Below are 22,418 nucleotides of genomic sequence, written 5' to 3'. Positions count from 1 at the left end.
GAGGCCACCGCTTATCCCCGCCGCGCCACCGGCCCGCCGCGCCGCAGCCAATCAGCGCCGGCGGCCAGCCAATGAAGAGCGGCCGCGATGCGTCATTTCCGTATTCTGGAGAAGGGCCCTTCTAGCGCAGCTGGCAGCGCCGCCGGACGTGCGTTGCGTAGTTGTTATGGCCGCCGCTATTTCCGTGGCGGCCTCCTCCCCCTCCTCCCCGCGTCACGTGCCTCTGCGCGGWGCCTAGAGAGTGATGGCCGCCCGCGGCGGCCTTGTAGGCCACGTGACCCACCTGCCCATGCGGCGCTCTTGTTTTGCTGCCGGGAGACTCTATGGTTTCAGGCGGATAGGCGGGGGGCCCGCCGTGGCGCTCCGCCGCCTCCTCTCGCGAGAGCGGCGATGGAGCGCGGCGGGGAGGGGCCGGGCGCGGCGGCGGCGGCGGCGGGCGGGGCCGAAGGAGGAGGGGGAGGAAGTGTCATGGCGGCGGCGGCGGGCTGCGGCGCGGGCTCCTCGGCGCGGGGCGGCGGCGGCGGCTCCTCGACGGCGTCGCGCTGGTTCTTCAGCCGCGAGCAGCTGGAGAACACGCCGTCCCGCCGCTGCGGCGTGGAGGCCGACAAGGAGCTCTCGTACCGGCAGCAGGCGGCCAACCTCATCCAAGACATGGGCCAGCGCCTCAACGTGTATCCGAGCGGGGCCTGGGCCGGGCGGGAAGGGCCGGGCCGGGCCGGGCGGCGGCGGCGTCACCCGCGGGGCGCCGGGGCCCCTTCCCGTCCCCCCGGGCGCTTTCCCGCCCCCGGGGAAGGGGCCGCGGCCCGCGAGCGGGGGCGCGGAGGGGCGGGGAGCCCGCTGCCCGCGTCCTTTGTCAGCGCGCCCGGCGGCGCGGGGCTGCGCGGCTCGGCCTGAGCCCGAGGGGCGCCCGGGGCCCTGCCCCGGCTTTTTGGCGATGCGCGTTTTCAGACGCGTGTGGAGTCGCTCGTAGCTGTTCGCGGACCCTCGTTTTCCCTGCAGTGGGCACCTTCGCCACTCGCTAAATTATAAAGCCACAAGCCAGAGTAAGTAAAACTGAAGCCTCAAAACTACTTAGGAAATACTAAAACTAGAGCAAAACAAAAATATTTTAGACAGTACTCGAGTCTGTGCCGTCAATGGAGAGGTTTTTACCTAATGAATGAGATGCGGTTAGTCTGGTGTGAGACTCTCCATATGAAGGAAGTGAAAAAGTCTGTTGATACCAGTCAAGTTCTCTTAAAGGGTCACACCATTGATTCTTTTTCAGCTGAAGACAGCAGTATATTGAAAGTAATGATTGACATGGGAAGTACATTGCTTTCAGTTCTTATAAACTATTTTCTTAATATGTAGTGTTTCCTTAATTTAATCTTTCAGATCTCAGCTTACGATAAATACTGCAATTGTTTACATGCACAGGTTTTATATGCATCATTCCTTCACAAAATTCAATCGAAATGTAAGTATCATTTGATATGCAGTAATAATACACTTACACTGCCATAGTGCCATAGTGTAAGTGACAAGTGTTATATCCTGTTGCTAGATTGTAAAGTTTAGTGTGTTTATGTGAATTTTAGCTTCTTTTCAGCCACTCAGAAGCAATAGTGRTATTTTCAATTCAACTTGGAATTATTTTAACTCATAGTAATCAGATTTTATCTTCTGCCATAGAAATAAAATCATAAGCACCCCTCAGTAAGCATGTTTTAGATGCATGGAGAGTGCATTTAGCTTCTTAGCAGCTGGCTAGCGTTTACATGCTATAGTTTGGAAGTTTAGCACAAAGGATCAAATACTGTTAATGAAATCAGTGGTTGTGCTAGCATGGCATGTCTCACATAATTATTACGTGATTATATGTGCGTACACATATGTATTTGCTCTTAAAAGTCTATAAATTAATTTAACTACTCTTGTCTTAGCCAACTTGAAGGTAAGTTGAGTTAGACAAAAAGACTTTAAATTTGATCTGATGAGAAAATGCTGGCTCTCCTGTTTCAACTAATGAATGTGCTGAATCTGAATACTGAGKGCTTTATGAAGAACTGAATTTTCTAGTAAAAGTACTATTTGTAATTGGATGACTTTGTAACAAGTGTAGAATTGGAGTACCAGCTTGAAAACTTTAAATCTTTTTTTTACTTTCAGGGTATTGGATGCAATGGTCAGAAGAACACTAGTGTAATATTTTAGGTATTCTTGTGTAAAAATACATACTTTTTTATTATTACCTTTGCAAAGAATAGTTAATGGTAGTGGTGGTATATTGCTGAGGATGAATATTCTCACATGGTGACTTCTTATGATACAAGAAACAAATTAAGACTACTGTGAAAGATGATTATGATCTAGACTGGAGATAGGTACTGGTCTGTCAAAGGGCAGAGCCTTGTACTGTCTGAAATCTAGGTATGTAGTGATTGCAGTGAGTTACGTGTTAACCAGCTCTTCTCTGGTGACGAGTTTTTCATCGTTGTTGGCTGAGCAAATAGGCATTTTATTTCTTGTGTGATAAACACCAAATAAGCCTTAGTTTGCAGACACGCTTCAGAACTGTACTTAATTATTTTTGTGCAAAACAAATTCAAAGTTGCAGTGAACTTGTTACCAAAACTTCAGTGTTACAGTTCACTGTATATTAAAAGCTAAGTACAAATGAGGTGAGCATACATCAGCATGAAACGCTTGGAATGGAAGAAGTGCGTAACACAGGTTTTGTTTATCCAGTGACATAGGGTTATGTATTGACCTGAAATACACCTAAATCAAGATCTGCTTTCCTAAAACAATTTTGTAGTTCTGCCAGTCTAGCAGTAACCTGTGGCCAGTGGAAGAGAAGCTGGTGAGACATCCAAAGTTTTCTGTGGCTCTTTATGGATGGTTTATGGAATTTGTATAGTGGTCAGAGTTGTCTGGAATGGAGTGCTACCATATCCCAGACTTGTTTGTGATACATCATCCACTAGATTAGTGCTCATATTCTACCTGCTATCAAGGATAGATTTAGGTTGGTTGCAGGAAGCTTTAGCTGCTGTGTTCTGGTTTTCACTGAATGCTAGAAAGTGCAGCTCACTTGGAACTGGTAATGCAGTGGTATTTAGTTATCTAGTACCCTTGCTATGAAGACTAAGCCTTAAGTTATGTCTGTGAATCTTGAATTTCACAAGTTATTCAGTGGCTGAATGCCATGAAGACTGCAGCTACTACAGGAAAAAATGTGTTGTTAGATAAATTTTCAAATTTATGTTATTCAAATAAGGGACAAAAACAAGTACAGTGAAAGGTAGTGCTCAGTAAAATTGATTCCTGCTGAATAACTTGCTGTAGTTCTTAATGACTATAAGGCTGAGCAGTAGATTTATGTGTGCTCTGATGAATGGGCAAAGGCATTGCCTTGCTTTTTTTCCTATTCTTTTAGAGTGAAAGGGGTGGTCTCCAAGTGAATGTGAGTCACTTAAATTCTTATTCCCAAACCATCTGGCAGGTTTTCTGTAGAGAAAGCAAAGCCAAGGGCTGTAATAAACACTTAATATCAAGTCTCCAGATAGTTGGAAGTGGAAAAATGTAATAATATTCATCTGTTACAAGAAGAAATGAATCCTTAGAAGTTAAATAATAAGGTATTGGCAGTTCTGAAACAGACGTAGCTAAAAGTTTCTACAGTACATGGGGTATGTTTCTAACATTTCTCTGTGTGTATATTGATGTTTATCTATGAAAAGAAGGAATCTGAAGACTTGGGATAGAAAATTGCCTGGCTGTTAGTCAGAATACCTGGAGTTATGATCTCCAGCTGAAAAAATCTGGCCTCCATTTTCCTGCTTTTTATGGGTAGGTTAATATTTTTAGTGAACTAATAAACACATATTTATCTTCATGTATAATTGTTGGGTGCCAATATTTGCAAACATGCAAATATGCCTGTAGGTCATCATATAAGTCACATCCACTTTGTTGTTGTTATTAATAAACAGGTCTTCTAGTGGAAGCTGATTCAGTGAGTAGCTGTTGTCTTAATTCTGTGGGGGTTTTTTTTCCCCTCCATATGATAAGCTACTGGTAAACAATTTTATAGGCTTTCAAGACAAATAAACTGTGAATACGGAATGGAATTTACAACAATACTTCCAAGCTGTTGGGCTACATGGGTGGCAATGGGTTGCATTTTGAATGTATTAATTTATGATTCTGATGACCAAATATCCACATGCTTACTATGTTACTGTAGGCTAGCAAGTCACTTTTGAATTACTGTAGATTAGCCACAAGATACTACTTGTTGCAAAGAAGAACGTGTTAGCTATTCTATTTTTGCAATTGGAACAGATTAAGACCTTGCACAGTTGCTTTTCTTCAGTAAAACGATGTCAGCTTGCTTAAACCAGGTAACATAATTGATGCCCAATCTACTGATCTTCTCTAGCCRTGTAAATTGTATGTTAGTGACTAGTATGAATCTCCTCAGTAGTAGTACACATTTTTTTTCTATATTATTGTTTACCAGGACATAGTAACTTTGGTTTGCCAACTRTAACGTTAATCAGTGCTAATATTTGACAGGGATGAGAACTGTGGGCTTTTTATAGAAGTACTAGCCTGAATGTCACAGYGATACTTTGAAATATCTCAAAAACTTAAAATTTTTCTGGAGATAATGCTTCCATAGCATTTAGTGGTCTGGTATTATTATGTAAAAAAAGAAAATACAATTCCTTTAGAAGCTTGTTCATCAATAAAATGTGATTTGAAGAAGTAGAGCGGGGGGAAAGTCCTTGATACATTGAAAATGAGAGGAAAGGCGTCCAAATGGTACTTTTAAATTTAATCCTTAGAGTTGCTGTGTGGAATACCAAACAACCAGTTGAAAATATACTTGATGATGTTAAGTATTATTTGTGTGACATGCAGTGGAACTTAGTAAAATGCCTAAAGAGAGGCTGCAGGAGGAATTTTTTCCTGAAGTGCAAGGTAGGTGAGTGAGGTGGGTGGGTGGGTGTGGCTGGGGGGGTGCTTGTTTCCCTCTTCATCTGCATTACCTTCCTGTCCCTTGCACCCCATCCAAATTACACTTTAAAGAGTTGAGCTTTCTTGTTGTTCAAGTTCTCAAAGCTGTTGTAATATGCATCAGACTTCAGAGCTGCTATTTTGGCCATTTGAGTTCTGTTGTTAATCTTACAATTCAACATATTTACTTTATTTGCAGAGTAAACTGCTGTTTAAAAAAAAAAAACTACATATAACTATTAGTGTTAAAACTTGAAAGAAAGAAAGAAAAAGAAAAAAAGGAAAAAAACTATCATAGATTTTCCTTACTTTACATTAGTAAGTTACCTTATATCGAGTGTAATAACAAACTAATATTAGCATTAAGAGGGAGAAGGCTATTCTTAGAAAAAGATGATGTATACTGCAGATGGATTCTAAGATAATTCCAAATGTCTTCCATGTATCAAAACTTTTTACAGGATGTTTTGTGTTTTTCATGAAAAATAGGASTTGTGCTGTTTCTATCTATAAAACTTGCTGTATGATGTCCTTGGACTGTCATAATAATACTCATATGTTTTGATTTTTTTTTCTTTATTTCAGTGGGACTTGTTTTCTGAGATTCTCAGCTAATAGGAAAATGGGATTTAAGTTCATAAATCACGTGTGTTCTTCTGAAGATATTTCTCAGTTTTCTTGAAGAATATTTTGGGTGCTCTGTAGATAACTACTTTAAATTGTTTCGTTTGTTTTATGTCAAATGAAGATGTTAATATAAAAGAAGCTTACAACTTTGTCTAGTCTGTGTCTTTAATTTTGCTTTTTCGTTCTACTTTGCTTTGTTTTTTGCCAGAATCGTGTTGATGCTATTTTTGAGAAGTAGAAATGAATGAAAGCTTTAATGAGTAACTTTCAAGTTGTACGCTTAAAGTATGTGTTTTTCACTGACAACTATATGCATGCAAAGTCTGAAATTTTACTAGTATATCTCTTTTCCTAAATAAACATCAAGGGAGGCCAAAATACTAACCTACTTCAAACTGGATAAAGGAATTCTAGTTCTAGACAAGACAAGGACCTGAAATTGTGAGTAGAAGCCAGCAGTTGTTTCTGARGATAATAGGTAATTGTGATTTGTGTATTTAACTGATTCATAAGAAATCTACCAGTTAATCAGCTTGACTTTTATCAGCCTYCAAAACTGGTCTATGTAAGGATTTGGAGATCAAGAATGGCATAGAGACTGCTTGGCCACAACTGATCCCTTCAGTAGATTTGAAAAGATCTTGAAGTCTGCCTGGTGAAGTAGGTGCTTTTCTGGGATGAATTAAAACTTCAGTCAGACATAGAATAATAGTGAGAATCTGCTCATGGGTTAATTGCACAGTTATCAGTGATTTGGTTGAAGAAGCAGGTCTCTGTGAAATGTAAATATTTTCAATAATGGTAATTGTTGGAAGTGGCTTTTTCACAAAGATGCGCTGCAAAAATTCCATGTGCATGTAACTATAGTTACAGACTGTGTGAAAACAGAACTTGAGTTAGGATATGTGTGAACTAAATTCATACACAAAGCCAGAAAAATCAAAAGGCCCAAAGGCAGGCACTTCAGGGTAGGTGTGAGAGACTTGGTAGGGGTGGTAAATTTGGGCTGGTGGGAGAGGAGGGGAGCAGCAGGGAGCAAGCATTCATTGCCCACAGTACAGTCACTGCAGTCACTTTTGCTAGCTGAGTAGAGGATGACTGTGATAGGTTTTTCTTCAGCCCAGTACTAAGCCACTGCTGTGATTGCCTCTTAAAAAACAGAAGAAATTGTGTGATTTGGGGGGAGGTGGAAAAGAATCTTTTACTTATTTTCTTTTGAAGTTCTTTCCCTTCATCCGGTCCATTTCTGATTCCATATTGTTCATTGTTAGCTTTCCTTCAGCGACTCCACCATGTGGAGCTCTTACTGTGCTAGTCTGTTTTCACTCTACCTGCTCTTTGTATCCCTTCTACTGAGTCAAAAATGGGGCTAGTTCCAGGTCTCTGGTATCCTCATTTCTCATAATTTCAGTTGTTGCTCATCAAACTCTGTTCTCACCAACTCTGGTTCTTAACTGTTCCCAATTTCCTTTCTTCTCTAAATAGTTCATGTTTCTCTGGTTTCTTGGTCTTGTGCTAATCCAGGCTTTCCCAGAAGCTCAGAATAATGTTTGAGAATGTAATTTGTTTTCTCTTAAGCTGGTTCAGGTGTAGAAGGTGCTGGCCTCAGGTATCTTCCTCGGTTCTGCCTGCCCTAAATTACTGAAGCACAGTGGAGAGAGATTTCTGTAGGGCTCAGCGGGGTAAAACAACTGTAGCAGGGAGAAGTTTGCATTGCTTTTTGCATTATTGGGCTGGAGCACAGCTTGTTTGCTTTATAAGGTATCTTTATATGGTGAGTATTTGTTGGCTAATACAGGTCTGTACCTCTTTCAGCACCTCATAGCTGTTGATGTAGCTTTCTGAACTCCAGAAAGTCTTTCCATCACATTGAGTGCTTGTCTCCTGGCTTAAGTGAGGCAGATTTTTTTTTTTTTTTTTTTAAGAACAGCAGTAGTATGTCCCTTGCAGAGTGAATTTCACTCTTTAATATCAAATCTTTAATTGAAACAATATGGCTAGGAACTTCTTGAAAATCGATAGAATCTTAAATGACAGCGTCAATATGGCCTWGTTCACAACGTCTGACCTCTATTTCTTTTATTATTGTTTTATTTCATTTACTTGGAAGTCTTAAGTTACATGGTTTTGTTAAACATTTAAAAGGAAAGTAATTCTTTTGTCTCAGCTGCGGAAGAATTTGTTCCCTGTGATTCGATTTTACTGAGAATGCTAGGCTGCTTAGTGGCACATTCCAGGCATCAAAGGTTACCACCTTTCCGGGGTGTCAGTTTTCCTTGCAAGTCTGCCAACTTAAGTTTTACTCAAGATCTAAGTGCACATTTCGAGGTGATTTAAGGAGCTCTCGAAAGTATTGAGGGAGTGCTTTTTGCATTCTGAAATGTGATGGGTARTCATTTAAGTGTGTCTTACTAGTTAGTCCATTGCAGTTTTCCATATATTGGGAATTTTTATAGGAAAGGCTTTGCTTTGGCATAACAAAGGTGGTATTATTTACTGAGAGAAAGAAAAAAAGCCTTTTTGGGGAAGCATGGCTGCTTCAGTTCACTCAGAGTAGTTCTGCCTGGGCATTGATGAGAAACCTGATATCCGCACTGTTTGTGACATGCTTTAATTAAACACTCAGCAAGCTGCCATTCCTGTCRCTGAAAAAGCTTTTTCTGCTGGCTTACTTTTAACCAATTTAATCTGTTTAMWTRAARWKWYMKWMKRWMWYTTYAWKTAGACATTAGTTTGACATGGGCAGCTTTTGYGTAAGAGGAGGGCTCTTACCCGTGTAAGTCAGTTACGGTTTACYGTGCTGCATTTATAGACATGGTTGTTTTCTAGCTGACAACTAAGCATCAAAACTTTACTTCATAGTTAACTCTTAGGTTCTGTTGAACTATTTGTGCTTTGCTGCCAGCTTTTGGCACCTACAGTGCTATAATTTTTTTTCTTTCTTTCAACTTAATTTGTAGTCTTTACTAACATTGGAGCTAGTGTTTTGAGAATCTTTGTGCTTTGTTCCCCAGATACTTCTGGGTGTGTAGTAAAGTTTCTAGGAGTAGGTTTCTCTGTTAAATCAGTGGCTCTGCTGTGGTGTTATACTGCTGTGCTTATACTTTCTAACAACGAGCTGCTTTTCTTCAAGTTCTCTGCAAGTGTTGCTTATTCTTAGGAGAATCAAGCACCAGCAGAACTTGTTGGCGTCAGGTGTTTTGACTTTGAAAAGGTGGAGTAACGGCTCACTGCTGTGCTAGAACTTGGATGAACTTTCACATGAAGTATATGTAAACAGGAAAAATCCTGTTCTGGTGTGACTGAAACACCTGGACCAAGTCTGTTCTTTTTATATTGCAATAAAAYTGGTTTTACCTCAGACATTTTGCTCATGAGTGTAGTTCAGCATTTATGCTTCTTCTTCCCCATGCTGCTGAGTAGAGCACATGAATTTTAAAGTAAAACTTGTATAGCCATTTTTACATTGTCTTGCATGATTTCAGAACTGTTTTTTTTTTTAAAAAAAAAAGCTCAACTGCTTAATTCTTTTCTAATTACCAATTCACATTCTCCATAGAAATTCCTACTTGTAAGATTTTGTGTGTATGTATATATATATGTATACATGTTTCTCTTCTTCAGATAATATCTCCTACGGCATTGTTCTTAGCTGCAAAAGTGGAAGAACAGCCGCGGAAACTCGAACACGTTATTAAAGTAGCACATGCCTGTCTTCATCCTCAAGAGCCACAACTGGATACAAAGTGTGATGTAGGTGAAAGTCATGTTTTTAAAGATAGTTGGAATTGAAGCTAAAGATGACATTTCATCTAATGAGCAGTTATACTGTCTTGTGCTCTTCCTGTCTGCAAACTAGAAAAAGATTTTGTTCTTAAACCATTCAAATCCTTTGTAGTACTTAATATAGCTAATAAAGGACTTAAATATTTGTGTTAACGGCACTTGAAGGGAAATTGCTACATCTTAAACTTGCGTTATTTTTAAGACTTCCACATGTATAGTTTAAAGACTAGATGGTAAATAAGGAGAAGTCTCATGCATGGTTCTATAAGTGCCAGGTTCAGTGTACAGAAGAATTCGGAATACTTCATATTTCTCAACCAGAAGCTTGCTGTGTGCCATGTATGCATSCTGTTTTCAGGGATGCCATACAGTTGTGAGCTGCTCTGTGTCTCTGCTRTACGTTTTCATGCTTTTGTTTGGCAAAGTTTGTACTGTTTCCACTTGCTTTATGGTTCTCCGTTACCTTTTCCTATTTCCCTTCCCAAGATGACCTGAAGCCAAACGTGTTAGAAAGTGTGGTGGAGATGTACCAGCGTTGTTCTGCTTGAAGGTCAGGCTGAGCGGGTTATACCCTGCTGGACCTGGACTGACATGTAGAACTATTTGAGCGCCTCTGCTAGGCTTCCAGTTAAAGGAATGCTGCGTACAGATATCCAGCATATATTACCACCAGCATACATTTGTGTATATATAGGAGTTTGAGCCCACAGGCATAAGCCAGTTTTACAAAAGCAAACTGGGTGTCTGTGGCTGTGTTCYAAATGATTTGTAGAACATACAATCTCACAGAGATAAATGACTTGATTTGCACAGGCAAAGCTTCCTAATGCTTATAGCATCCCCCAGCTTCTCACAGAAGTGCTTTGCTGGACTAGRTTATATCAGATCCAGATTAAATAAATCTGATTTTCAAAGATGGTTGGGCTGGTATAACTGAATTCGCAGYAACACTTATTCAAAATTATATATATGTGTGTGTATATATAAAATATRTAAGTACAGTGAAGCATTCTTGAATTGTCAGTACAAATTGGCATGGAGTGTGGTTGTAATTTGTGCTGATGTTACCAATACTCAGATAGAAATTGCATGATTGAYATTTTGAGACAATAGATACTGAAGTCTTGACTTGCTTGTTAATTTGTTTCAGGCGTACCTTCAGCAAGCCCAAGAGCTGGTTATACTTGAAACAATAATGCTTCAAACTTTAGGTATGTTTTTTCTAAATGTCTTCTGTGCAGTCAGCTTCCCATAGATCAGTAYTGGGAGTCCAGCACCTGGGTATTCTGATACACTGTATGCTCAAATTTTACTGTTCTTTGTGTACAACTTCTGACCTGTGAGTTTAGTTTCACATTGACAGTTGCTGTTGTGTTCACYTTGGAGAAATGGGGAAAAAATATTTATGAAACAGGTTTCTGACAGTTTGAAGTAGAAATATGTGCCCTTCCAAATAGGCTTTACTTCAAAATACCAAAGACRTTTGGATAAGTATCTTTGTTTATATAGAGTTGCTGTGGGCTTCACTTAAGGAAGAGAAAATGCCAATGTTATGTGAAACTTTTTTAAGCCTAGTTCATATGTTTCCCCTTTTTGTTGTTCAGTTATTTTTAAATCTTTGGGTTCCGTTGCTTTCATACTCTATTCTAATCTGGGTAATTGCTACAGGCCTGTAGCAACACTAATATTTCTTTACATAAGGCAGCGTGTTATAGTAGCAGAGCTCTATATTCTGAAGCATTTTGTGAAAAGTCTTACACAAAATGCTCATCTGCTCTGCCTTTCAATGTAAGAATAGTATGTAACTAATGAGGATTACTGCCTCTAAATATCACAGATTTTAGCATAACCATTTAATTTGTTCAGTTGATTCCAAAATTTGAAATACAATGTTCTGATAACAAACTATTCTGGCTTCAAAGTAACATGAAGAAAGACAATTTTAGCTAGCAGGCCTGAGAACACTGACTTACTCAGATATTCTTAAGCAATTTATTCCAAATAGTATTTGAGAAAAAGAGAACAGTGGTGGCCTAATTTTTAATAGCTGTGTAAACAAAGGAAAGGATCTGAAGCGACTGACCTACAAATTGACTTAATTTGCAGTTACATAGATGCAGTGTCTTTGAGTCCCGGAAATGATTGGAGAAAACAAACATGCACCCATTTCAGTGCATATATAATGTATCTTGTATTGACTTCTTAAAGTATCAGAAACTATTCAGATTTGTTCCATTTTTAAAAATACAATAATTTTTCTTCATAGATGCATTGAACTTCAGAATACGCCAGGGCGTTTTACTAAGTGGGTCTTGAAGTGGCTTTTATTGTTCAATATCTTTTATTGTCCAAAAAAATGAAAAAGTGGTGAATAAAAGGCAGTTAAGTACTATTACTTAATCCACAGTACAAAGATTTTGCAAGTGTTAGGTCTGTAGGAAGGAAAGTTTTTTTTTTTTTTTTAAAGTTTTAGTTTTATTAGAGTTCTAAAACATATTCTTAACTCTTCAGGTTTTGAGATTACCATTGAACATCCGCACACAGATGTTGTGAAATGTACGCAATTAGTGAGAGGTCAGTGACTTTTAAGCCCTTCTTTAAGCCCTTTTTTCTCTTCCAGAAAAATTTAATGGTGATGTTATTTGGCTAATATGATTTTCTTCCATGAGTAAACAGCACAGATGCACTTTCTTCCCTAACTATATRTATCCAAAGAGTGTGTTAAATCTGTCTAATTGCTGAAAACTTGATCTTAAACTTTAGTCTGAAGAGTCCAGTTCTTTGTCCTTTGCAAGCTTTTTTGTTTTGGGGATTTTTTTGCTTGCTTATTAGCTTTGCTTGACTAATATCTGTTCCATGTTTTCTCCAAAATCACAGCAGCAGTTAGTGGTTGAAAACTAAACAGCCAGCTTCTCCATACCATTCAAGGTTGATTATTTTCATTCTGAAGAGGTACCACTGAGTAAGGAAGTTTAGTCTGCAGGTTGATTGGTGGCTTATACTAGCTTGCCACCTTAGTAAATCTTTTTAGGTAGTGAAATGCAGGATATAGAGAGCACACAGCAGGTCTGCTATCATATGCAAATACTTCAAGATGTGTAATACTTTGTCTGGACCTGGGAGCTCTTATTTTGATTGGATGATAGCAAAAAACCCCAGATGTTTTGTTGAATACTCATATCCTCTAACCAATATGCAGTTCATTAGTATGACTCTGGCTGGAAATCTATTTTGWTTTTTTTTCTATTTTTTGGATTTTGGTCCACCCTTTTTAATTCTTAAGTCAGTTTCCTTCTGAAGCTTTAAGAAAAATCCTCTTACTTTTGTAAGATGGGGATGGAAAAACTAGGAATTGGTTGTAAAAGCACCTAAAATAAGTTTTTCACTTTAATAACATTCCATAACTAAAAAGTTTTTGGAAATGATTAGTCAGTATTTGTTAGTCATTAGTTATTGTTGGAGCTAAATAAGCAAAATAAAGTACTTCATAAGAGATTTTTTTCCTATATAAAATATAGGAAAGTTAGGTGTACCTAATCATGCTAATTATATCTGCTTCATACTAACTATACTATTAAAGCTGTTCTCTGAAAGAAGAGCATCTCTCCTTTCTCACTTTAATGTAGCATACTGATGTAAAATGTCATGTGTTCGTCTGTGTTTCATCTCTCTTAATATAATAGRAAATTTGAAAATGGATTGCAGTTTTCCGGGAAAAACAGGGCTGCCAGTTCAGCCTGCATTCTGATTATAATGTAAATTTGTACCCTTGGAATTTAATGCAAAGTAAAACTGGTACATATGTAGCTTATTTACATAAAAAGTAGCTCTATGGCTACATTAACTTTATTCTCTTTAGTCAGGAGTAGGTACTGCTCTAATAGTTCAGCTTTTTCCTGTGTTTTTTCTTGTTATTTTTGTGTAGTAACAAAGTTCATATATTGAAGGTGCATGRTACCTTTTTTTTAATTCAACATTTTAAAGCTAGTGTTTAACATCAGTGCAGTATAACAAATACTTAAAATCCGAAATTATACCAAGTCTGAAGTACRAAGATTCCAGTGAGGGCTGAAAATCCATATATGTCAAGAACAGGTGTAAAGTGAATTTAATGCAGCTGGAGCTTGCCTGCTCTATCAGTAGGTTTACAAGCATTGTAATGTGTAGAGAAAATGCACTTCTTGTCAGCATATCCCTCTCTTAAGGCTGCACAGGACTTGAAAACACAATAATTTATTGATTTTATTTTTAAATACATTGGGCATGTAGTCATGCATGCACTGGAGTAACTGGGACATAACTGCCATGGAGTTAAAGTAGTCTGTATTGAGTAAATAAAGAGATGGAGTTGAGCATAGTGATGTATCTTCAAAGATACTACGATGTAAATTTTTTTTTTTTTAATTCTCTATCTCCTTATGTTTACGTCTTGGATAGTGTTGTTTTAATGTGAATAAGTACTACATTTAGATACCGGTTTCAAAGCTTTTAACATAAATCTGAAACTGTTGTCACTGTTAAGTGTTTAGAGCTAAAGAGGCTGGGTGACTGCAGTTGAAGAAACGCAAGGTTACTTTATTTGGATAAAATGTCTTCTTGGACACAAAGAAACATTTCAGAAGGCAATGAGATCTCCCTTTTATAAAGGGTGACTAACATCTAAAACTACTGTGATTAAAACCTGTATGTTTGGTGGGGGAAGGGAGGGAGATGATGTGGCTGAGTGTTTAAGTATCAAAAAAGAGGCTACAAAGTTAGCTGAGGTATGCAACTGTACTTAAGGGAGCTTTTGGCTTGGCATGTGAGCACTGGGAATTGCCATGTGGTGAGAATAAGCCCTGGTTCCTCAAACTTGTGCTGGCTGAACTTCATTAAGTGACAAAGAGGATGGCTGATTCCCTGTATCGCTTTTTGTTGTCTTGCATCCAGGGTGGTGMACTTTATGCTCTCACTGTTACCTGTATTAAACCTGAAGCTGCTCCTCAAAAAAAAAAATACTATTTTTTTTTTTTAATCGGACTATGTTGATGAGGTTCAAAGTTTCAGCAAAGTCCTTTCTTTCAGAAGATCCTCTAACCTAGTAGAGGCATACCAGAATTGATTRCTGGAAACTGAAGATGAATTAATAAGTGGGAACTGGTGCAAATAAGCATAATCTTCTTCAGGAAGGAAAAGTTGAATTCTTCATCTCTGTGCCAACTAAGATCAAAAGCCTTTGAAAGAAGTATTAGACAATGCAGATTATTTCAGATAAAGGGTGACTGGGTAGATATATAATGACTTGTGAAATTCAGGCATAAGGTATCTAACTATTCCTTCTGGTTTTCAGAGATTCACAGGTTCATGAAATTGTTCCATCTTTACAGTTTGGTCAGTTTAGCAGACAAGGAGAATGGTGTGGGCTGAGTCTTTTTTCTGCACCATTCTTCCTCAGTGTCCAGAGACTGAGAAGAGGAGACAGGACCACCATTGCTTAGGATCCCACAGGTCCTCTAAGGAATCTGGAGGCAGTGGATCTGTAAAAGCCTGTCACCAAACTTCAGTGCCCATTCCAAGGATACTCCAGTGCTGAAGGGAAAAAAAGCTGTTCCTGGTATCAGACTATTTCATTGGCTTGAATGTTCAGCAGTGAGCATGCCCTGGTGCTGAGACCGTCACAAAGTCCTCCTAAGTTCTGGTGCAAAATCAGTCTGTTCTCAGCCTGCTTCTGGTGAAACTTGAAGCAAGAGGACTATGTATCCTTATCGTCATCTTGGGAAGTCTTCAGTCGTTCTTTTTTCTGTGGTGGTACACAGCCTCCTTTTGGAACTGCACATTGGATTCCAAGGATTTATAGGATTGCTTTGGCTACTCTGCAGGTTATCAGATGTCTTGAATGTCCATGATCCTTATTAATCTTTTGTGGAAATTGCACTGTCAAATTCTACAAACACACCATAGTATCTGTGTGAACTGCTACCATGGGTTAAATCAGACTGAGAAAGACAAAGTCTGCAAAGGAGGAGATGAATCTGAGTGAATCTGCTTTTTTTTCAGAGGATATTCTGATCAGGAAAATTTAAATCTTAGGACACTAACAGTGTGGGATCTTGAACACCAGCTGTACTCTAGCACTGCTACGTGAGGCCTTCGCGTTCTGAAGTTCCACCTGTGGTTTTTACAGGCCTATTTCCAAAGTGTAAATGCTTTCAAGAACATTAAGTTGCCAAGACTACTCAGATTTGAATTTCCACACTCTGACCCCGTTCAGTCCTTCCCAGATACAATAGAGGTCCAGAACCTGCAGCGTTTTTCCTTTTGCACAGAAGCATTTCAGCAGRATTTCTGTCTTCTGGTGTCCACAGGCTTACCTGCATTCTGCCCTTTCCAGGGGTTGGTTACTTTTGTTCTCAAGGTACTAGTCATAGCCAGCTACTACTCTCCTTAGGATGCCTTGGCTATTGTTGTATCTTGATGATTATCTCAAGATCTAAGATAACCTAGTGTTGAAGAAAAGACTCGGAATCTCTTGGAATCGCATCAGTTGAACTGTGCGGCGACGTCCAGTATAAGGATTTTGGTTTCTTGGCAGGAATTTMATGGAGACATAAGTGTTCTGGAAGGTGTAACAGATATAGCAAATCCTGTTTCAAAGTCTTGATTACTGCTTTAGTAATCCAGCACCTACCTGCCTTATGGTTGCTTCTGCAACAGTGAGTCAGGGTGGGTTTTTAAATCTCTCCTGAATTATAAAATACAAAGCTGATTAWTTGTGGCTGAAGTTGCAGTCATCTGCCATACGACTTGAGAGTTGTGATGATTGAGCTCTGCTCTGTACTTTGAGGATTTTTTTATTTTGTAGATAAACTTTCCACTACTTTGCTCTAGAGGAAAAAACACAACAAAATAAATCTTGAAAGAACAAAAATTGATTACTTTTAGTGGGTTGAGTCTACTAAACCAAAGCTGTCCTAAATGTAAGAGAAGTTTGGGACAGTTGTTTTAAGTTGTCCCTTGTGTTGACATAACCGTTAGTTGTGAGCTGAAATTCTTGCTGGTTTTGGCAGCTTTGATTGTTTAGCTATAAATACCTTGAAACAGTATGATACTGTTTGTAGTATAGATAAGGTATTTATCATAATTTTTTACTGATGCTAAAATATGATGAGGCTATGATGTGATTCTTTTCTTCCAGGTACGTGTTTTGATTTACTTTACTTTCAAGCTAACRGTAGCTAGAAGTTTTTCGGTGTCTCCTTTTCTTCCCTGTTCAAAAGTAATGCTTCAATGAGAGTAGGGAGATTTCTTGGTCCCGTAATTCARATGTCTTATAACTTTACAGAATATAGAAACCACTGAAGATCCTTTATTGTATTATTTTGATGAAAACTGAAGAGCAAGACCTCAATTTCAGTCTTGTTCAACTATTTTGTTTTTTCATTTGTTTTGTTGTAATCTAATTTCATTTTTTAAGTAATACTGCCTTACATTTTTTGATGGAAGAGAGAGAGAAAAAGTTAAACTCCATAYTTATCTGGCATACAGCTACCATTATGGTTTGCAAACCAAATTTAGCACTGTCACATTGACAATTCACTTTGAAATTATTATGGGCTGGCAGAATTTATGTGTGAGAATGGATCCTGTTACCTTGCTACTTCCATATTCTTTTCAGATTATGGCACTGCTCAGCTGTGTAGCAGGAAGACAAGCCTGGTTCATACTCTTTGGCAATCATAAGTGGAATTAAACCACATTTACCATTTTAAAAAAAATAAATAAATAAATTTTAAAAGCCATTGCAGTCTTTCTCATATGTTACAAAAAGATCATTTTTAAAATAAAGGTTTGTGACAATATTCCCTTTGACATAGAATTCAACAATACACTTTCTGCAGGTTTCAGGTGATGTAGTGTGAAAGTAGGAACTCGGTGAACTCTGCTCATCAGYCTTCAGTTAAATCCATTGTGCCCAGCCATTCCATAGTATACATTGTACAGGAAGCTCTTTCATTTGAGTGAGGAGCACGGGGGTTTCAATAGTAAGGGTCAGTGCTAGATGACTGTAACAGTCTAAGTCATTAGCTTTTCATTTCTGGTATGCTGCAGTCTTGATTTCGTTTTCCTGACTGTAATTAATATTGAGTTTATTGCTTGACATCAGAAGCTTTGACATAGGTTTGGCAAAAATGTGGAACAAAGTATTACAGTATTACACTTCTGATTAGAGAGAGCAAATTTGTACCAAGTTAGTCTAATTTTTAGGCCATCTAGCTTGGAATCTCACTGGTTTGGGGGCTTTGGGGGAGATGTGTGGCTAATTTTTTTCCTCCATCTGTCCTGTCACGCTCTTCTCTGAGAACAGAATTTGCACGCTAGTATAAATTGAGTTTTATTGATTGCCTTCCTGAAGTCCACAGGCAGGGTTACGCCAGGGGATGAGCTGTAAATGAGGGTGAGGAAACAGGTATTTGTAAAAGAGAGGGGTCTTTGAGGGGCAGATAAACAAAGGGGAGACTCTGTTCAGGGGGAGGGCCAAGGAACTGCGTGACTGGCCCACCTCCGGTTACTGAAGGTAGAGGGCTCTTCTGCATCTCCAAAAAGGTTATTTTAAAGGCTAGTTAGTTAAATTACAATCAGGTCTGTGGAACTATCAAATGGTGCTTTTGGAAGGTAAAACTGCTTTCATTTTGGAACGAATCTGACAAGTTAGTATGGATAGTTAATCTCTCTATTTTTCTTTTCTTACAGCAAGCAAGGATTTGGCACAGACATCCTATTTCATGGCTACCAACAGGTTGTTATCCTGAACCTCTTTGTTGCACTGTTGTAGCACACTATAGCTTCCTTTACTGCAGGGCCCCCTACATGTGTCTTACCCTTGTTGCAACAGGAGACTGGGCCATCTACAGTGGTGGTACCTTTCTGTTTGCAGTGCGGTGTATTGTACAAGGGCCTTATGGCACAAAGGGGTTAAATGCACAATGAGAAGTGTAGTGGTGCTTTCTGATGACATTTTCTCGATTGTGAGTGCATAAGTCTAAAATTGGTAGCCTGAATAGCAGCTAAAGATTACAAAGAGCTAAACTTAACCTAGAAATTCGAGCATCTTGGTAAGTACAAAACTATTTTTAGTTTACACTTGTAGTTAATGGCAGTTTTCTCTTAATTTTAAATATATTGATCCAGTCTTAATTTATAAARCTGTAGTGGGCCTAAGATCTTTTGAACTAGCATATTTTTTTTCAGATAGACTAGAAGTAGTTCTGTGTTCTTCTCTTCAGACTCAGCTCCTTAATCTTAATGTGCAGCTTTAAAACTTAAGAACTTTAAGTTTATATAAGTTACAGCATTCCAAATGAGGATTATTAATTGTGTGCAGATAATCTCTTGTGGAAAGATGGAATTTGAGAATAGATTTTAGTCTTGATTTCTTGATGACTTGAATTTGTTTCTTGCAAAATAATCTCGAGCTTTATTTGTTAGGATTACATTATGTGTAACCAGATTTTAAGCARTATCTAATGTTTGACTAGAATTCTTCCAAACATTTTTGGTGGTCCCTGGATTGGGCTCTAGCCTTGAAACAGCTCTTAATAAAAGCTGTGATAGAGCAATGAACCAATGTCTTTATGCTGCTGCCAGCTGGAAACTGAAGCTGTGTTCACAAATACTAGAAATTTGGGCCTAGTGAAAGCTAAGCGCATGARTAATTCACTTGGCCTTTACGGAACTTTGGGGTACCTACATCAAATAGTTAAATTCAGAAACTGCATAATGAGCTGTATGTTTTTATTGTAGCTAGARTTTTACTTACCATATTATTATCTCTTTCTTTTTAGTACTTAAGTGTAGTAGAATAACTGATAAATATCTCTCCTGTTCATCACACTTGCCATAGCAAAAGCAAATTAAACTTTCTACCAGATAAATGCCCTGCCCCTTGTTTGCTGAAGGCAATAAGCTATCTTATGAATTTKATCAGAAAAATGTTCCATGAGCTAATGTTTAATTGCTGTTGCTTGACAAATGATCTTTTTCAGTAAGTTAATGGTCAATTTGTTTGGTTTTTTGTTTTACATGTTTGATTTCCTTTGGTTCCTCGTTATGAAATTTGTGCATCAGTCTTCACCTTACTACATTCTGTCTTCAGTACAAGCCTACAGTCATAGCATGTGTGTGCATTCACTTGGCCTGCAAGTGGTCCAACTGGGAGATTCCAGTATCAACTGATGGAAAACACTGGTGGGAATATGTGGATCCTTCAGTCACTCTAGAATTACTAGATGGTAAGTTATGCTGTTTTACATCTTAATTCAAGTGTTTATTAAGCGGCCATAACTGTCTTTTTTCAAGCATAACTTTATGCACAATAAGTCTCACTGACAGATTGGCAGATGAGGGGAAAGTACAGGAGAGAGGAGAATGTAGGAAGACAAGTTTGGAGACCCTTTTATCTCATCTTGTGGGCTGCAACATCCATGTACCTTTTGGAGGTACACGTTAGACTCTTCCCAGTGCTTTCCAGAGTGGGGAAGCAGCTGCTAGAGATACAGCTGTGCAAAGTCATGCAATCCTGATTGTTTTACATGCTTCATTATTCCCAGTTTATAGCTTCACTGTCATTGTTTGAGACCACTGTTTTTAAGATTAAATGTAAAATTGCCATAATAGTAAAGCTAATTCTATGTTAATGATTTGGCATAGYTTATGATACCTCAAACTCCTGCAGAATAAGTTTTTCTTGTTAAATGTTTTTTTTTTTTTTTCCCCAGAGGAAGGCATTTAAAGATCATTTAAACAAAACACTTTACCTTCTCTACTGATACTGCTTTGCTTGTTATCTTTCACTGTTCACGTGCTAGCCTATTCTACTATATTTGGACTATAAGGTCCACAAGGCAGAAATTGTACTTATTATAGTGGGGTCTGCAGTTATGGCCTAGCTACACAACTGTAAGAGAGGTAATTTCTGGTCCTTCCAGATCCATAGCCTGGATTTGGCTTGTAGTTCTRGAACAAAAAAAATTGTTTCATAGTAGCAGTGAAAGCCTTCAGGCTTGATATGACCCAGCATAGTTCCCTGTGGCCTGCTTTTCTCTCCTGCTGAGCTTTTATTTCTTAATGGCCAGGTTTTCTTTTTCGTTTTTTTTTTGTTTGTTTTGTTTTGTTTTGTTTGTGTTTTTTTTTGGTTTTTTTTGTTTTTGAAGTGAAAAACTTGGGAAGCACGGAATCAGAGGGAGCTTGAAGTTGCAAGATCAAATGCCTCTGTCTGTGCAATTCTTAAAGTTGTAGCTGTAGATTCATACACCACTGTGCCTTTTCATTTGGTTATTGGCTGTGCGTGTTTGGAAGGTATGCATCACTTAATCTTCATGGATGTGTGCTGGGAGCCCACTGCTTAGTCCTATGGAATTGCTGTGTGTAATGAAGGTTTAGGGGCAGACTAATTGCCCAGGCACTTGGGAATAGCTTAGTCTGTAGCTTGCTCAGGGAGCTCTGGAGAAAGCTAGTTCTAGACCTTCTGCAGTAGGTCTCCTCTTGCATTCTAATTCTGACTATACCTAATTACTTGTAGGTTATAAGGAAAGGTAAATTTTGGTGGGAAGTATTTTTATTTACAGCTGACAAGAGCACAGAGACTTAGGTTGCCTTGTGGACATACTAATTGCAAGGATCTTTTCCAGGTTTCTAACGCAGCCAACTATGTTGCTGTGAGCACAAAATAACCACAAGTTTTATTGTTTGAAACTAAGTGCCTCAAAAGATGTGGTGGCTTATACTTTGTTCAGAATCCTGAAAACTTTGTTTTCAGTTGCTTCTAAAGCTCAGGCAGAATGACTGAAACAGTGACTTAGAGATTTAGACTTTAAAGTAGACTTGACTTCATACAAAAAATACCCATGCAGAATGGGGCACGTGTTATTTTAGGAGCTGTTGTTTATACAGATCCCTCTAGAAATCTTTGGTATAACAAATACAGACTTTGCAAATGCATGAAGAAACTCTTAAATTCCAACCTGCTTTTCAGAATGGCTGTAGTAGTTAGAAGTGTGTCAGAGTGAAATAGTGATAGCTCTTTTTCACTGAGCACTCATCAAACAGTTTCTGATCAAATATATTTTCAGATTATGTGCAACATTTAGTAAATACTGCAAAAAGCTATGTTCTGTTAATCTAAAAAATGATTACAGTTTAACCTGCTTATTACAGAATCAGATGTTAAAAAAAAAAWKSCYTTTTTTTCTCTACCCAGAGCTAACTCATGAATTTCTGCAAATACTGGAGAAAACACCTAGCAGGTTGAAGAGAATTAGAAACTGGCGGGTAAGAATTTGTCCTACAACAGTCTAACAAAATAAATGAATTTCTAGGAGAATTATGAACCAAGGGGAATGTTTAAGTTACTGCTTAGTTGTTCTTTATTACTGTAGCTGAGTGGGGGGAAAAACTGAAACCTTAGATCAGCTTTCATTCTCACCTTTGAGCTAAATTAGAATTTACAAGTATTCTAAGCTATGTTTTTGGGTTTTTTTTTTGTTGTTGTTGTTTTTCCTTCTTTCCTTTTCACTYTAGGCTAATCAGGCTGCCAGGAAACCTAAAGGTGACGGACAGGTATCTGAGAACTCACTTCTTGGTTCATCTTTGGTCCAGAATTCCATTTTGGTGGATACAGTTACTGGTGTAGCCACAAACACAAGTTTCCAGAAGCCATCAACATCATTTTCTGCGTCAGTACCTCTGACCTCAGGAAGTGTTTCTGTTCCAGACAGTCACGCACCTGAAAATTTGGCAATACTAACTACAGGAATGCCAAGTACCTCATATAGTTTGGCATCACACCAGGAGTGGCCTCAGCATCAAGAACAGACAAGGACAGAACAAATATACTCTCAAAAACAGGAGACGTTACCTGCTAGTCAGTATAATATGAACTTCCAACCAGGGTCATCTGTACAGTTGCATTCTGGAGTACATCACAGACCTGATAAACTTGCTGAGCACTCTACTGTCAAACA

The 22,418-nt window shown here is 38.6% G+C and overlaps 1 protein-coding gene across 3 annotated transcripts in view; it reads left to right on the top strand.

The window, feature by feature from the left end:
* The first annotated feature begins 122 nt into the window (after positions 1 to 122).
* Positions 123 to 22,418, top strand: part of CCNT2 (cyclin T2) — a 25,994-nt gene continuing 3,698 nt past the window's right edge. Inside the window, exons 1-9 of one of the 3 annotated variants that reach the window (XM_085320917.1) lie at positions 123 to 671; positions 1,378 to 1,459; positions 9,259 to 9,387; positions 10,571 to 10,631; positions 11,932 to 11,994; positions 18,151 to 18,196; positions 19,525 to 19,688; positions 21,656 to 21,726; positions 21,976 to 22,418. The exon at positions 21,976 to 22,418 is cut by the window's right edge and continues 3,698 nt beyond it. In XM_085320917.1, the coding sequence (XP_085177043.1) occupies positions 391 to 671; positions 1,378 to 1,459; positions 9,259 to 9,387; positions 10,571 to 10,631; positions 11,932 to 11,994; positions 18,151 to 18,196; positions 19,525 to 19,688; positions 21,656 to 21,726; positions 21,976 to 22,418 (1,340 nt within the window). In that variant the 5' untranslated portion in view covers positions 123 to 390. The remainder of the gene's footprint in view (positions 672 to 1,377; positions 1,460 to 9,258; positions 9,388 to 10,570; positions 10,632 to 11,931; positions 11,995 to 18,150; positions 18,197 to 19,524; positions 19,689 to 21,655; positions 21,727 to 21,975) is intronic. The other 2 variants (XM_085320919.1, XM_085320918.1) reach the window with 2 other exon arrangements.

The sequence above is a fragment of the Rhea americana genome, unplaced genomic scaffold, assembly GCF_003343005.1.
Source record: "Rhea americana isolate MKP2758 unplaced genomic scaffold, rheAme1 scaffold_67, whole genome shotgun sequence".
Taxonomy (NCBI): domain Eukaryota; kingdom Metazoa; phylum Chordata; class Aves; order Rheiformes; family Rheidae; genus Rhea; species Rhea americana.
Note: the sequence above shows the minus strand (reverse complement) of the source record. Positions and strands in the feature narration are given on the sequence as shown.